Source organism: Emydura macquarii, unplaced genomic scaffold (genome assembly GCF_026122565.2).
Source record: "Emydura macquarii macquarii isolate MOO-44397 ecotype Brisbane River unplaced genomic scaffold, CSIRO-AGI_Emac_v2 contig_499, whole genome shotgun sequence".
NCBI lineage: Eukaryota > Metazoa > Chordata > Testudines > Chelidae > Emydura > Emydura macquarii.
Genome location: NW_027130636.1, coordinates 2898786 through 2915242, shown reverse-complemented (window position 1 = coordinate 2915242; position 16457 = coordinate 2898786). Strand labels below are relative to the sequence as shown.

At 51.2% G+C, this 16457-nt stretch overlaps 1 protein-coding gene across 1 annotated transcript in view; it reads right to left on the bottom strand.

The window, feature by feature from the left end:
* The window catches only part of TRPM2 (transient receptor potential cation channel subfamily M member 2), a 42413-nt gene extending 26814 nt beyond the window's left edge, over window positions 1-15599 (bottom strand). The window contains exons 1-11 of the mRNA XM_067538734.1: window positions 15533-15599; window positions 7967-8215; window positions 7015-7100; window positions 5737-5805; window positions 5456-5624; window positions 4603-4783; window positions 3438-3604; window positions 1992-2172; window positions 1445-1506; window positions 775-975; window positions 382-484 (exon numbers count right to left, since the gene is read on the bottom strand). Of these exons, the coding sequence (XP_067394835.1) occupies window positions 382-484; window positions 775-975; window positions 1445-1506; window positions 1992-2172; window positions 3438-3604; window positions 4603-4783; window positions 5456-5624; window positions 5737-5805; window positions 7015-7100; window positions 7967-8131 (1384 nt within the window). The 5' untranslated portion in view covers window positions 8132-8215; window positions 15533-15599. The remainder of the gene's footprint in view (window positions 1-381; window positions 485-774; window positions 976-1444; window positions 1507-1991; window positions 2173-3437; window positions 3605-4602; window positions 4784-5455; window positions 5625-5736; window positions 5806-7014; window positions 7101-7966; window positions 8216-15532) is intronic.
* Between the last annotated feature and the right edge of the window lie 858 nt (window positions 15600-16457).

Here is a 16457-nt window from a genome sequence, read left to right as displayed (position 1 = left end):
TCTCAGAGCTCTTCACGGCCGTCCGCCAGGGAAAGGCTGAAACAGCGCCTCCTCCGGGGCAAGAGCAAGGCAGCAGCACACACGCTCTTTGAACACGCTCAGTGAAATCACTTGGGAAATAACGGGACGACACCCCTGCTCCATTCTTTCCTCTGCACACAGATCCCCCTCCCCCATCTGCCCCCGAGACACTGCCCCAGGGAGTGCCGGGATGCTAAGGAAGCACCGTTCAGCAGCTCATTCACTGGCCGGCTCTGGGGACCAGCAGAGCCTGCCAGCCATGGCAGATGGCACACAGGCTCAGCAGCAGATGCCCCGCTGGCAGGCATGTGAGGACCAGTCTCCAGGGCAGGGAAGGCGTTACCTGGTTCTGCTCCTCACCTTTGAGCAGGGCCTGAAGAATGGCCACATCCACGTCTTGCTGGCCGTCTTTGCCCTCCCTGAAAATGGTCAGGAGCTGCCTGCTCCGCACAATGTCTTGGATCTGCGAGAAACGGCAGAGGATCAAATGTCCTGCGGCTGCATTCTCTTTCTGGAGATCCTGCCTGGACCCATGCGCCTACCTCCGTATCCGAGGCCCCTTCTGGCCCATTTGACGTCAAATCCCCATCCTCCCTGGACGCCCTCCCAGCCCATTCAAGGGAATTCTCTGACTCCCATTCCAGCCACTGAATGGCAGGCTGGGTCCCTGGTCCCCATCCCTCCCCACTCCTGGGAGTGCACGTAGCCGCTCTGCACAAGCAGATGCCTGCTGATCGGGCGTGAGTCTCTCACCTTTTTGGTCCACTCCACGATCCTGCCCTGGGTGAAGGACTCGTAGGTGTCCCGGAAGAGAAGGCTCAGTTTCTTCTGGATCAGGGAGATGGTTATCTCTGGGACAGGCAGATTGGCCACCTGGGCAATGACATCTGCCACACGCCCTGACCCCTCCACTATCACGCACGGGGTGCCATTGGTGATTGCATTGTAGATCGTCTGCAACACAGAGGTCTGGGGATAGACTCCACTAACTCCACCTCAATCAATGGCAGCCTTTCTGTTAATTTCAGTGAGGGCCCCGCAGCTTAGACACAGCGCCCCATTGGAGGCCTCTCAGCTTCTCCCACCACCGATGGGCTTTCAGCCCCCCCCCACCGAAGTCCTCCTCCACTCAGGCTAGTGGAGGGCTCTGCCTGCTTTTCTCCACACTGGGGATTTCCAGGGACAGCCGCCACACAGTGTTTGCTCAGGTGTTATTTAAGCCACGGCGTCAGCCAACAAGATGGTTGTTCTAGGATAACGAACGCCTGCGGAAAGCCAAATGAATGAACCAAGGATGTCCAGGGGAGCCAGGAACCCTGCATGCAGTTCTAGCTGGATAGGTTAGCACAGTTAGTCCAAACAATGCACCTGACTCATCACAACAGACGAATTGCAGGCTTGCCCTTCTCTCCCATGTACTTACATCGAGCGTCCCCGGTCCGCCCTCCAACGCTACGCAGACGATCGGGATCTTGATGGCGACTCCTGCAAGAAAGCTGGGACTTAGGTCAGCCCCCTATGGATGCAGACCTTTCACAGATCATCTACCCTGTTAAGACCGGCCAGTGTGGGTCAACATGGGTCTCCCTCAAATAGCTACGAGTAAAAGACAAGCCACAGGTATTCCTACCCAAGCCAGCTTCCAAAGCAGCTCCCCGAGGTCAGCGAGCACCGGACAGAAGGGAAGGGATGGTTTGCAGGCACATCACCAGCCTTGATTTGTGCAGCAGACAAACGCTGGCAGGAAAGACGTTATCTGCTAACAGAGCTCTTTTTCCAAACCCTCTGCTCCCTGGGCTTCCTGACCCAACACGCTAACGTTGAATGCACTGACGCTAACGTGTGGCTCCGTCCACACCAGACGCCAGAGAGGTATAGGGGCTTGCTCATGCCCTGGTGCCAATGTCTGTCTAATTGCCTGCCTTTCAGTCCCTCAGCTCCACGGCAGGCCTGCCCGACGCTGCCATTACCTCCTTTCACCTTTGTCTGCTGGGAAATGAACTTCTCCAGTCTAGTCCTCAAAGGGATCTCCACGCCGTATCTGCCATGTGTCCCATCGTCCACCAGGATGAAGTGGGAGTGATTGCTATCCAGGCAGGACAAGTTCCCCTGGCTCTCCTCATCCAGTACGTACTCAGCTGGGAAGCCACCCTGCAAATGGCCAGAGGAAAGAGAGACAGACCTAGAAAGGGATTTCACTGGGTCTTTCTCCTCACAGCAGATCCCCCAGCTGAACGCGCAGGAACAGCCCTGGAAAGCAGACAAGAACGCAGGGCGGTGGCCGGCAGGTGAAGAGTGAGGTGGAAGAGGAGAGAGGGAAGATGAATGACGGATGTGATGGCCCAGTGTCGTGACCACAGGTGGAGTTAGAAAGCGTGCAGGTGCAGGATTGGGGCACAGAGGCACAGTCTCTCAAACAAGGGTGCCTAGAATTAGGCTTTCATGTCCATATTTAGGTGCCTAAATAAACTAGCTGATTTTCAAAGGTGTCAAGTTCCCAGCAACTCACAGTGAAATCAATGAGAGTTGTGGATGCTCTGCTCCTCGGACAGGCAGGCACCTCATACAGGCCTAGGAGCCCAATTCCATCATTGTCAAGAATCTTAACCGTAAAATATTGTCCTTAATAATCTCCGCCTTGTGCCACTACAGTCTGTCTGCCTTAGGTATCCCTGAAGGACCCCGACTGTAATTACAGACTCTCCGCAGGGGTTCTGGAGCTATGACAGGCATTCTCCCGGGGGAATCGGGAGTCTTTCCCTGGGACAAAAGCAAATGTCTCACAGCTTTTGTTAACTCCTGAGAGGCTTTTGAGGATCTACATTATTTTAGGACCAAAAGTGTCCTAAAACGTGTCTGCAGGAGGGAGGTCATATTTTCCTCCCCCTTGTCATAATACGGCTCCTACCGTCTTTCTCGGCTGTCTGTTTTCTCTTATCGCAGCTGAGATGGTGTGAAAATATCCAGCATGAAATGGGCAATGTCACGGGTTCCATTGGCATAGCTGGTATTTTCAATACGTGGTATTCACAAGCAATCACAGCCCCTCGGGAAGGCTTCCAAAGGGCTCTGGGGATAAGCGTTAGCCTTTACGTATCTAATCCTCTGAGGGCATGTGAGATTCAGTGCGTGAGATGACCAAAGCTGTGTCTGTTTGTGATACAACATGGGGGGGGGGCAAAGCTGGTGTGAGGCATGGGGAGGGGGCAGCCGGGGGAGCACACGTGCACAGCTGTTGATGACTGGGGGATGCTCTTCATGGAACGAGTGTCTCAATGAAAACAGGAACAAGGTCCGCTGCTGGCTCTCCCTTGCTTCTCTCCTCTCCCTCTCAGACCTGTGTACCTCCCATGCCCCCTTGCAGGCACCGGAGCTCTCAAACACCCTCCCTCCCCCCGCAGGGGTTGGACACTCACCATGGGGCAGATGAGACTGCCGCGGTTGTAGACGGTCCCCCAGGTGGCTATGCCAATGGTGATGATCTCGCCGTCTTTGCAGCTGCTGCTCATGCTGAAGTCTCGCACCGCCTCTCCCACCTGCTTCATCACGCCAGCGTGTGACCCACCCGTTATGATCCAGGCACCTGGTAGACAGAGGCAGGGTTGACAAGGCAAATGCTCCACACACCGTGGCTGATATCTGAGGCTATCAGAGACCTGCAGAAGTCCCCCTTCCACCCAGGTTTTGGAGACTCCAAGGCCTGTGGGGGGCCCCTCCTGCCTTGGGGTGTCTGAGTCCTCTGTGTGCTGAGCCAGTCCTCTTTGACACACAGGTTTGGGACTTCTCTGGTCTTGATGCTCCCCTGTCTAGCACTTTGTGCAAGCCTGTAGCCCTAGGCAAGGAAAACGCTACTATGCTGAGTGGACTGTGCTCTGCACAGGGGCAGATGGGAGAAGGATGATCTTGTGGGTCAGGACTGGGAGGCAGAAGATCTAGATTTGGGTCCTTACTCTCCCTCAGACTTTCTCTGTGACCTTGTGGACCTGTGTGTCTCTGTAACATAGGATAATAAACCTTCTTCTTCTACCCTGGGTCTGTTCAGGTTGTGAACTCTTAGGGCAGGGATTGTCTCTCACTCTGGCCTTATGGGTATGTCTTCACTGCCAGAAAGGTGTGTTTTTACAGTGGGATAACTATCATGCATTAACCAGCTCTTTGTAAAATCCAGGGACTGGCTCTGCAGGGCTCTGGCATCTGTGTGAACCTGCCTGTTTGCAGAGGCCCTGAGCTGTTGGCTGTGGTTTGTTGCTAGCGTCACGGCCCGTCACTCAGGCGCTGATGCCGGGGGGCCTGTAGGCCAGGGGTGGTGTTCCTCAAGGAACAATAGCTCGCTCCATAACGCCAGGCATGTTATGTTCTATGCCATGCAGGGTTGGACGCCGCCTTCCTCACTGTCATCTGATCGTCTTCCGGCGGCTTGTCACTCCTTCCCTGGCACCTTATCACTCCCAGGGGAATGCCTCGCGCTTTCCCCCACCCAGGCACACACACAGGGCTCCCTTCCAGCCCGGCCCCAGGGATCCTCGGCCTGCCCTGGTGCGAGGGGCGTGAATGGCAGGCTCTCCTCAGGGACCGTTTTACCTGTCGTCTGGGCCACCTTGACCAGCCCCCTCCGGAAGATATTCTTCAGCCGCGGCATCATGTTAAAGTTCTTAGCGCCCCCTGTCACCGAGATGAGCAGGTTGGGGGCGTCCAGGCCCCAGTGCTGTGTCATCAGCTGGTAGATAACGCATGGAGGGGTGTCCGCTGAGACGCGCACATACTGGGGGGGTGGGGGAGGACACAGGGAAGGGAGGGAGTAAAACCCACCACACCTATCTGGACTGCAAAGCCAGCCAGGGACTCATCCTAGCCAATGCAGCAAGAATCAAGCTTTCCCCTAGGCAACCAAGACCAGACAGCTCCCTTCTCTCCCCACCCAAGTTCCTCACCTTCCTGGAAAGGATCAGGGCTGCGTGGAGAGGAACATCTTCCTCCACGCCCTGAGGCATCGCCTCAGGGCCAGTCCAGCCTGGCCGCTGACTCTGTAAAGGTGTAACACCCTCCAGGGCATGACACTCTTGTTCTGGATGCCGTACCTGTTCCCGCCCACCTCCACGGGATTCAGGCCCCCCAGGAGTTTGAGGCAAGAGGAGTGGAAGAGGTCAGACACAGAATCTTGTCCCACAAATGGCTTCAGAGGAGGCCTCAGATTTCCTTGACCTGGCCCTGGGCCTCCTCACCTCTCCCCACAGCTGCTCTGGCTGTTGGCAGGGTGAAGGAGATGATCCCATCTGCCCCCTCTCTTTCTCTGCTGGGATCAGGGCTACCTTCAGGGCACCTCTACATCTACCATCAAAGGCCGGAGCATACGCCCATTCCATCAGCTGCAGGTGCCAAGCAGCAAAGGTTCAAAACGGGATCCCCGTCCCCTAGATACCAGGGACTGACTCACCTGTCCCACCTTCGGTCCCAGGCCTGCAAAGCTGATATCACCAAATGCATCCGTCGGCATTTCTTGGATGTGCTTTCGGGGGTCCCATTCTTTCCCCAGGAAAACAGTTGGCTTTGTGGCCTCTTCCAGGTGCTGTTCCCGGGGGTAACCACATTCACACATGACCCTCCTGCAAGAAAACAGCATCAGCAGCTCCCTGAACTCAGAAGGGAAGCCCCGGGCACTTACAGGCGGATGAGTCCCTTGATAATCTCAGACAGGAAGCAGTGGCAGTGGCTTCCTTTGAAAATACCCAACACCAGGCCCTATGGAGGTTACATCTCCTGCCCAGCTTGCCCATCAGCCATTGGCTACGGAGGAGAAATCAGTGTGAAGATGAGTTCATTGTGCATAGTAAAATCAGTGAAAATCAGCCTCTCTGTCCCAAAGGACATTCTGATATTTGGAGATTTTTTTTCACCCAGTTAAGGTGGACTATCAAAAAATGACTGTGGAATGAAAAGTTCTGGAAAATTTTGATTCGGAAATATTGAATCACTTTGTTCTGAGTCAGTTCAGTGTTAAACTGCATCTCCTGGTAGTGCCTCGCAATGTCTCTTGGGAGGTGTGGTTCCAGGTGATTCATGTCCCCAAGGCCAGAGCTCCATGGCCAGACTACATCTCCTGTGATGCACTATAGTGAGCTCCCATGATGCACCACACGGGTCAGTCTGAGGGGTGACCCCATGGTGCACCATGGAACATGTAGTTCAGTCCTGGAGCCCAGCCCTTAGAGGAGAATCACCTAGAATTACAACTCCTATGAGGCAATGCACCACCAAAGGGAAAAGCAGTTTAATGCTGAATGGACCCAAACGAAATAGTTCATGAAATATTTTTCCATTGGGATACTTAAAAAGTTGGGTAAAATAGACATTTTCCCACAGAAACGTCAACTTTGTGGAAATTGCATTTTCCATCAAAAAGTCGTTTTGACTGAAAATTCCCGACCAGCTGCAGTGCAGAGCACTTTGCACCTCTGACCTGTTAAGTTCAATAGAAGCTCACGAATCCACAACAGTGTCTTCAAAATGGCTTCTCCCATCCAGGATACCAGACAAACCCACATCCGGTTTTGTCTCAGTACTGGACAGGGAACAAACCACCCAAAAAGATGCCAGTCTGGCATAAACCCAGAACTACAACTCTCATGAGGTACCATGGCTGTATTTGCAAATCAAAATAAATCCGTTTTCAAACTTCCACCATAAAAATCCATATTTTCTGGGGAAAATTTAGATGGCTGACTTGTTGGGTTTTTTTTGTTTCCATCAAAATTTTCAACAGGAATAAGAACAACACTCAACAAGCTGTGCCTAGCATTGTGGAACCAGCGAAAGAGAGGCAACATTTTCTTTTCCAGGAAATCTTTCTGTGTATTCTCTTTGTGCAGAACCCAGACCATCACTGCATTCCCTCCCTTTGTAGCAGAAACGGGCCTGAATGCTGACTCTGCTTTCCTGCCATGTGGGTGGAAAGTAGGAAGCAGAAGTGGGAAAACGTCCGAGCATTTGACTTACCCAGTATCTGACATTTGGGAACTTTCAACAAAGTACACACACTCCTTCTTCCTGATGTTTTCAGGAATCCATGAGCTGAGATTTTCCTACGGGGTGGAGAGAATAAGGAGGACTGCAAGCTTAAATGACTCCAGACAAGGATCAGATGACATAGGTTCCTACAACTGATCCACCGAAAAAGGGGCACATCACAGATTCAGTGTGCAAGGGCTCCCAGCCAGCACATAGAGAAACAAAGTTCATAGCAGCAAGAATTCCAAGGGGAATTTGACACTTGCAGTCAGACAGGTAGCAGAGTGAGGACTCTGCCAGCACACTGTGTACCAGACAGAGAGGTGTGTGCCCAAAGCTAGGGATGGCAAAACACAGAGGAGCAACAAGGGCTGAGAGTCTAATAGCTTGTCTACACTTGGAATTTGTTGCAGGCTAACTTGAGCTATTTTGTGTTAAAGTGATGAGGGCTTTGTCTGGTCAAGCAAGAAAAAAGGGGTTGTGTCGTCTTTAAGGAATCCCCTTTCTGTGGGGTTAGCAGGGGGGGCAGAGGGAAGGTCTGGGGGTTGGCCAGAGGGGCTCAGGTAAGGCATGGCCCCTGCAGACCAAGGTTAAGTTATGGATATGCCCTGCCCTCTCTCAGGGACTCATGACGTTAGTGGGTTTGTTTTTACCTTGTGTGAATGAGATCGGCTTAGGCCTGACACCCCGGCAGAACAGTCCTTCTCCATGTGACCACATCCCCCAGGGCATTTTGTCCATCTCCCTAGCTATTGGAGTAGAGCAGGTAATGACCCTAACCATTGCCTCCTCCAGATGATACTCTGTACCTGGACCCTTCGGCCTGCCCCCGTCCTCCTGGCCAGGCAACTCACCCCTGGGCTCGGAGCATCTTCTGGCTATGCCCGTTACTGCTACACATGGTCAGCCTCCCCTTAACCTTGGCACAGTCTAAACTTGCCTTTTCATTATTGCCAGTGGCAAAGTGAGCCTTCCTCTTGCTCTTACAGAAGCCACTGTTGCTGCGTCTGAGGTTGGGAACCATTTCGAGGTTGCAGATCTTGGGATGCACCCTGTAGCTGTCTCCCTCATCCATGCAGACTCCGTTCAGCTCTGGGGGTAGCATTCTGGTTTGCTTGTCCCTCTCAGCTCTGGGCAGGTCTCTTGCCGACCTCAATGCAGCCTCTCAAGTTTGTTACGCCGAGTAGTCCTGAAATGCAATGAAATAGAAATCACAAAACACGTAGCAGAAACATCAGGAAGCTCGAACTGGTACTTGCCGTTAGGACAACACCGTGTGACACCCCTCCCCATGACTCCTCTTCCTCCAATCCCAGCATGCTTTGAGATTTGTTTCAGGTGTGGGCTAGACCTACCATGCATGTCACACAGCACAGACTTCTACATTTACCTGTTGTTTCCCTACAACGGGCCCCAAATGAGTGATCATGGAAATATCAGGCTGGACGGGACCTTGAGCGGTCATCTAGCCCATCCACCTCTGCTGAGGCACAACCAAGTAAACCTAGACCATTCCTGAGAGGTGTTTGTCCAGCCTGTTCTTTAAAAACTCCAATGACGGGGACTCCACAACCTCTCTAGGTAACCCTGTTGCAGTGTTTAACTATCCCTTATCTTTAGAAAGTTCTTCCTAATATCGAACGTAAATCTCCCTTGTTGCAAACTAAGCCAATTAAATGATGAGACAGGAAAGATTTTAATTAAAAAAATGAAACAAAACCGTAAGCTGTACTGCATCTACATGTCTGTGTTCATATCAATATGTATGCCTCGCTGTGTGCTTGTATCTATATCATTGATGGATGACTTGTTAATTTTTTTCTCTCTCACTCCTGATATATGACTCAGAAACACAATCACAGACCATTCTCCAAGTCAGCCACCCATTATCAGTCATAGATGTTAACATGTTCCTCACGACCCTCCACGCACAGAGCAGAGATTGAACTCCTCACTCAGGTCAACACATCAGATCTCCCATACATAGCCCAGAAAGGATACCTTGCCCACACCCAAGCTATTAGTCCACTGAATGGGAAAATACCCAATCTATCCAATCCACCCTTTCTATATAGACTAAAAATCCCATGTGTCTTCCCTATTCATCCTGCCAGGCTGGATCAAGGACCTTCCAGCTACACACCAGCTATCCCCTTTCATTCAGTTTGCTCTGGACATACAAACCAAATCTCAGGTGCCCCTGCACCACACCTGGCTAGTATGTTACTGACGTGACATTAGAATATCAGGCAGTCAGCGCGCATGCTCCCTCCTTTCAAAGTCCAAGCCCGGCCTGATTCCCAGATCCCCTGGGCAAGGTGTAGGCACTGCCAATGGAAGCCCTTTTGGGCCCAGAGGTCTCGGCTCCACCCTCTACCTGTAGCTGTGGTTGAAAGCCACAATTGAGCCATGAATGAATTGAGCCTCAGCGCCATGAGGCTAATTTAATTCTCGTCTGCAAAGCACTTTAAGATCTTCAGCTGGAACAGGCTATAAAGAGGCAAAGTGTTATGATTATTATTTATTCATACGCTCAGCAGAATGAGTCAGCCTTCACCACCTCGTAGTCTGTCTGGGTCAGGAGCGGATAATCCAATTTTCCGGCAAAAGGGCTAGGATCTAATGTTGTCATCTTGATGTACCGTGGTTTTCATGGAACTGCTCATTTTGTTGTCTCCCCCATTAAGATCCTTGAGGTGCTACCAAAACTAACAGTGCTAATTTAGTAGGCGGCACAAGATGGGACCAGTGCCCCTGTATGGAATTAGCTGGGGAACCGTGCTTACAATGCCATGTTTCAAATGAAATATTTTGGTAAAAAAAGGTTCCTGTCCTCTTGTGGTCATTCATAGAATCATAGAATATTGGAGTTGGAAGGGACCTCAGGAGGTCATCTAGTCCAACCCCCTGCTCAGAGCAGGACCAACCCCAACTAAACCATCCCAGCTAGGGCTTTGTCAAGCTAGCCCTTAAAACCTTCTAAGGATGGAGATTCCACCACCTCCCTGGATAACCCATGCCAGTGCTTCACCACCCTCCTAGTGAAAAAGATTTTCCTAATATCCAACCTAGACCTCCCCCACTGCAACTTGAGACCATTGCTCCTTGTTCTGTCATCTGCTACCATTGAGAACAGCCTAGCTCCATCCTCCCTGGAACCCACTTTCAGGTAGTTGAAGGCTGCTATCAAATCCCCCCTCATTCTTCTCTTCTGCAGATTAAACAAGCCCAGTTCCCTCAGCCCTCCTCATAAGTCATGTGCTCCAGCCACCTAATCATTTTCATTGCCCTCTGCTGGACTCTCTCCAACTTGTCCACATCTTTTCTGTAGTGGGGGGCCCAAAACTGGACAGAGTATTCCAAATGTGGCTTCACCAGTACCAAACAGAGGGGAATAATCACTCCCCTCGATCTGCTGGCAATGCTCTTACTAATGCGGCCCAATATGCCATTAGCCTTCTTGGCAACAAGGGCACACTGTTGACTCATATCCAGCTTCATGTCCACTGTAACCCCCAGATTCTTTTCTGCAAAACTGCTGCCTAGCCCGTCGGTCCCCAGTTTTTAGCTGTGCATGGGATTCGTCTGTCTGAAGGGCAGGACTCTGCATTTGTCCTTGTTGAACCTCATCAGATTTCTTTTGGCCCAATCCTCCAATTTGTCTAGGTCACTCTGTAGCCTATCCCTACCCTCCAGCATATCTACCACGCCCCCATTTTAGTATCATCCGCAAACTTGCTGTGGGTGCAATCCATCCCATCATCCAGATCATTAATGAATATGTTGAACAAAACCGGCCCCAAGACCGACCCCTGGGGCACTCCACTTGATACCAGCTACCAACTAGACATCAAGTCATTGATTGCTGCTCGATGATCTAGCCGGCTTTCTATCCATCTTAAAAGTCCATTCATCCAACCCATATTAATTTAAGTTGCTGGCAACAATACTGTGGGAGTCTGTATCAAAAGCTTTACTAAAGTCAAGGTATAATCCCCTGGCCATAAAATCGACCAAAATGGATCGTAAATTTTGTAGAGCCCTACCTATTACTAAAGTTGCCTATCGCTTCTAATTAGAACCCCAGGTTGAATTGCTTTGCCAAACTGCAGTTGTTCAGGCTGCAATTTTCTATGCTTGCTCTCTGCCCCAGGCTGAATGTTTTTTAAGAGTTCAGTTTCTGTACAGCTGGGAATAGAATCCAGGTCCCCACTATTTTAGCCTTCTCAGCTTCTTTGCCCCCATAGCTTCTCAGGAGGAAGAAAGAAGGGAAAGGAAACTTTAAAAAGGTGCCACATCTATGTACTTGGCTATGGTGTCTGTGACATGAGACTACTCCTGCATGGGTTGCCCACAGTTTCTATAGCCCAGATTTGAAACGGTATTTAAGATCTAGGCCTATATATCCATCTTGCATCCTCTCTCCAGTGGCTGGTTCACAGAAGAGTTCACACCCTTTGGCTACTGGTAGCTAATAGTAATGGAGATAGCCCATTAGCTCAAGTGGTGGAGGTCTATGCTATAGAGGTGACGACCATAGACTGATGGCCCTGTTGATGACTGATGGCTTTCTTACCATTAACACTGATGATGTATTTTTCATTTTAAAATAATCTGGGAAATTACAGACAATAAACTAGGATAAAAGAATGTAAATCAACTTGCAAAGTCAAGCATTTAAAAGATAGGAAATGCCAAAATTAAGACAACCCATGTAACCTTAGTTCAGCTCCCTCGTCTCTAATTTAATGATCACATAATACTTTTTTCCACAGAACCACTGTCTCATTCAGTGCAGGGGGTTTCTGATGATGCTTCCTGAATGCATCTGTGAAGCTACTGTCGGTAGTACCCCTAGCTTTCTCACTGCAAAAGTCACAAATGACAGCAGAAAACTACAGAAGGAACAAGACTGGTTTATGGTTAAGGCAGCTGACTGCAACCGAGAAGAACTAGGTTCTGGACTTCTCTCTGCTACATTCAGACGTTGGCTAGATCATCACACCAAATGTTTTCACAGGTGGCCACCAGCTCAGTCCGTCTCATTTCCTGGGTGTCTAACTTGGGACACCAAAAGGCTGAGCATTCACAGCTGCAGCTGAAGTCAACAGGTGCCAGGGGTCCTCAGCCCCTATGAAAAATCAGGAACTTGGAATCAAATTTTCAAACCCCTTGAAATAATTGAAGAATGTAAGTCCCACTTTCACAAGTGACTTAGGCACACAGGAGCTAAAATCCCAGTGACTTTCACTGAGACTTGGGCTTCTTCAGCCCAGATCCTCAAAGGCTTTCAGGTGCCTAACTCCCTCTGATTCCTCCAATGGGAGATAAGTGCCTAAATCCCTTTGAGGATCTGAGCCCTATTGCCTAGCATACTTTGGAAAATGGAACATCAGCTCCTAAGTCACTTAGCAGTTTTTGAAAACTTTACCTTTGTGGGGCCTAGCGTGAGACACCAATCACTGGGGCCGTGTACATTTTATGTCCAGCTTTTGATCTTGCTCTCTCCATCTGGCCAATGGAGATAACAACACTCAGCTATGTCACCGGGGAGTTGTAAAGACAAAGTCTTTAATGTGCGGGAACGAGGCACTCAGGTGCTGCGGTGACAAATCGGATAGTTCTGTATTTAGTGGCTGTTTGGAACGGTTTGCAGCTGCCTCATTCCCAGAGTGCTGGTCACCCTGTGCACAGATTGAGGCAGGGACTTTGTATCTTGGCTAAGGAAGGCCTTGGCCTACATCAAAGGTATCATCAATGTATGCTAGAGATGGCTGAACAAACCCCAGGTAGTTAATATTGTATTTTGCTCAATGCCTCTGTCAGACGGCAGAAGGCAATCCCATCTCGCCTTCTCTGGGGGCTGCTTGTGTACGTGTTGGATATAGGGGTGGCGTGGCCCTCAGGAACGGATCGCCTACGGTAAGTCACAAAAGGTCCATGTTTGTCCCTTCGCCTTGGCAATGAGGCACCTTTTAATGTCCTCAGCTTCGTCAGACTCAGCACAGATCCGTCTGCTCCCAACCCTGCATCTCACACCCAGTACCCCAGCCACACCAGTTTCACAATTTCTCACTACATTGGAGAGCCGGGCTGATGTAAATGGGGGCTCCTGGCCAGATAAAGCTGAAGGAAAACCTACTCTGCTGAAGATTCCCTGCAAGTAATCAGCACTCTGGTTGCACGGGATGGAGAAGTGGGTCACTGCTTTAGGGAACCCACTGGCATAGTCCACCAGCACGAGGAGAGGCCTATTTGCTCTCCAGGCAGGTATATCCAAAACAGCCGTACCAATTCCCCACAGAAGGCAATCGGTTTCTAAAGCCATTTTGTGTCTCTCTCCCCTGTCACCTACCGAGTGCCTCAGGACTTGCAGTCTAGTTCTACAGACATGTATGCTCTGGGCCGATAAAAGATCCAAGTTTCCCTCTGCCTGGTTTGCTGGATGCCTATTTGTTATTGGTGTAATGTCCGTGTCCAGTCATTTGGACTGGTAGTTGTGAGGCACCCCTAACTGCGGCCGTAGTATGGACCTGCTGCCCGCAAGGAAGATTCGGCTGTCATGGAAATCCTGCCGGGCTAGCTGGTTACCGGTGTGAGCTGTCCACCTGGGCCCGATCTCAGTGAGGATCCTCCTGAGCTCTGGCTGGCCTTGTGGTGGTCATCTAACCCCTGGAGAAGGAGCACCTCCTCTTAAAGCGCTACAGCCAGCGGGTGTTGAGGTAGGCCCAACCCGGCTCTGGCCTGAAAACGGTGAGCTGCGGCCACGTACCCCACCACCCTTTGGCCGTTTCCCTTTCACACCGGATGGGAACCATGCATTCCTCCGTGTGCTGTAGGCACTACCACCGCGAATGAGAAGTGGTGTGCCTTTCAAATTAAGCCATTGCCCGGCATGCTGAGGGCAAACCAGCTGCCAGCCTTCACCCTGCTCTGAGTCCCTCTCCCTTCATGCCAAGCCATGGGGAGGGTGCCGGTAGCCAGGGGGTGAAAGGCAGCTGTGTCAGGATGCCAGTGTGGGGCTGTGAGAGTTTGCACTGATGGCCTGTGTGACTGGGCTGGAGGGTCGAGCTGCTGGGGATACAGAGGAGACAGTACAACCGGGGAGGAGCCGGGACCATGGCAGGGAATTCCCTAGTCATGCAGGGAGCCCCACTGCACGCCAACAGCCCCAAGGCAGCTTCCAGAAGTGGCCTCTTCCCACTGAATAAAGGCACCAGCTCACCCTGCTCTTCATGCTGTTTTCAATCGCACCCACCCCCTCCTGCCCCGCCCCCAGCTCCAGACAAAAGCATTCTCCTTGCCTTCAGAGCACTCCCAAGTCTCACTCTGCCCCCAGGAGCCCAGCCTGCCCTGGACACAGTACAGAAACAATAACGACTCCCGCCTGCTCGCTGGGCTTCTCCCTCCCTCGACCGGCTCTCGGCTCTGTCCTGGGTCAAGAAGAGGATCTCTCCCTGCGTCGTTGCCTTTTGCCACGTCTCGCCCCGGGACCATTCCCCTCTCTGTAGTTCACCCTTGTGCAGGGGTGCTAGTGATGGAAATCACGTATCTGGTGTTTGTTGTTACTACTGCACCTCCAGCACCCTTGTTGCAGCTACCACTGATTCCCTTTGTACAGTGTTACAAGACTCGTGGGTCATGGGCACTACATAAAACCAACGGCCTTGTAAAATGAGGAGCAATGGAGTCCTAGGAAGAGGCTGGAGTTAGCACAAGGTAACAATCCATAAGGAGGGACTTGCCCAGCTACTGAGGAGGAGATCGGCATTCAGGAGAGGATGACAAAAGCCCCTAGGGAACAGGGGTGCACCAGTCCTGATGTCCAAAGCCAGCTTTTGATAGCCTGGCCTACCTTTTGTGCCCTTTACAAACTAGCTACGTGGAGAGCGTAACGATGTCCTCAAAGGTGCCCATCATTGGTTGCTCCTACAAAACTGCGGGTCTGAAAAGAGCGGCCAAGATAAAAATCAGGCCCCGTGAATCACCCTAAACAAGCCAGCAGCACTTAGTGCACACAGCGCTCGCTGCAGGGCACTCACAGGGAAAACACAAGCACAAAGGACTCCACCAGAGACACACACGCACACACAACTTCTCAGGTGGACATGCCCACACAGAGTGTCTTACAGGGAGCACAGGCACAAAGGAACTCTCAGATGCTGCACGCATCACAGGCATACATGCACACGGCTTGGCGAGGACCCCAAAGGCATCTGCAGCTGTTTTGAAGGGACTAAAGGTCTCTTGCAGGCTTGCGCTGCAGAATAAACAGTTGAAGGCAGCATGACTACTGAGCAATTCTGCACAGCCTTCCCCCCCCCCGAGAAGTGTTTCTATCAGATCTGTCCTTCTGCAGGACACTGGGGGCTATCAGCTTTGCCTGAGATAGCAATTCCCAGGCTTTGCAGGTGCCAGGCCCTGGCTGAAGTTCCTGAAAATCTGCTATGACCCCACCACGATCAACACAGAAACTGTACATGCCAAACAATGTAACTACCTGTACCTGCCCTGCTTCTTCCTCCTATATCTCCTGCTCAGACACTCCGTGGCAGACATGGGGAACGTCCCTGTGTCTCACCCTCCAGGCCGGTCATTTGACTAGTTGAGACCCAGGTGATGCGAGAAGAATCAGCTGAGGCAGCTCTGAACTGAGTGACTGCAGTTAGGAGGAGGAGACAGGAGGCTGCTGGCAGCCTTCCAGCAAATCAGACTGCAGAAGCAGTCCTGAGACCTGCTGGGGAGCATTAGGCAGAAGGACAAATCCAGAGTTTGCTGGAGCGCCGCACACCCTTTCTACACTGCAGAGAAACCACTGCCATTCCACTGCATTACATGGCACTTTCTCCTGAGTAGCTTCAACTTCACCATGCGAATGATGCTGCAAACTTTGACCCACTCTTCACAATTCAGTCCATGGCTGCTTTGTTATTTACAAGGTCCCCTCTTGCAAGAGCACGTGATGCAAAGAATAGTGCAGCCGCCGCTTAGATGGAGACATTTCATTCCAATCCCAGGCCTGGCAAACCCTGAGTACATAACCAATCTCACTATACTTAGCACTATATACTGTAAACAATAAGTCTTAAATGACTGTTTCCTGGCATTCCCATTTCCCATACACGCGTGCTCCTGTTATGCAGTTGTGCTCTGAATGAGGTATCTGCACCACTGCATTACACTAGGTTAATAAATTGTGCTCTCTCCCAAATTAACAAAAATGCCATTTAGTTTCCTTTCCGATTTCCTGCCTCTAATTACTGTGCTAAAAAGTGAATCTGAGCCAGAGGCTGGTGCAGTGTAGCTGTCAGGCATGCCTCCAGCCATGCTAATCAGGCCCTAGCCACCCCTACATTGCAGCTGCGTGCAGTAAGGGCCCGAGCCATTCTCGTGCCCTGGCAGACAGGGAATTTTAACTTTTGCTTTGTCAA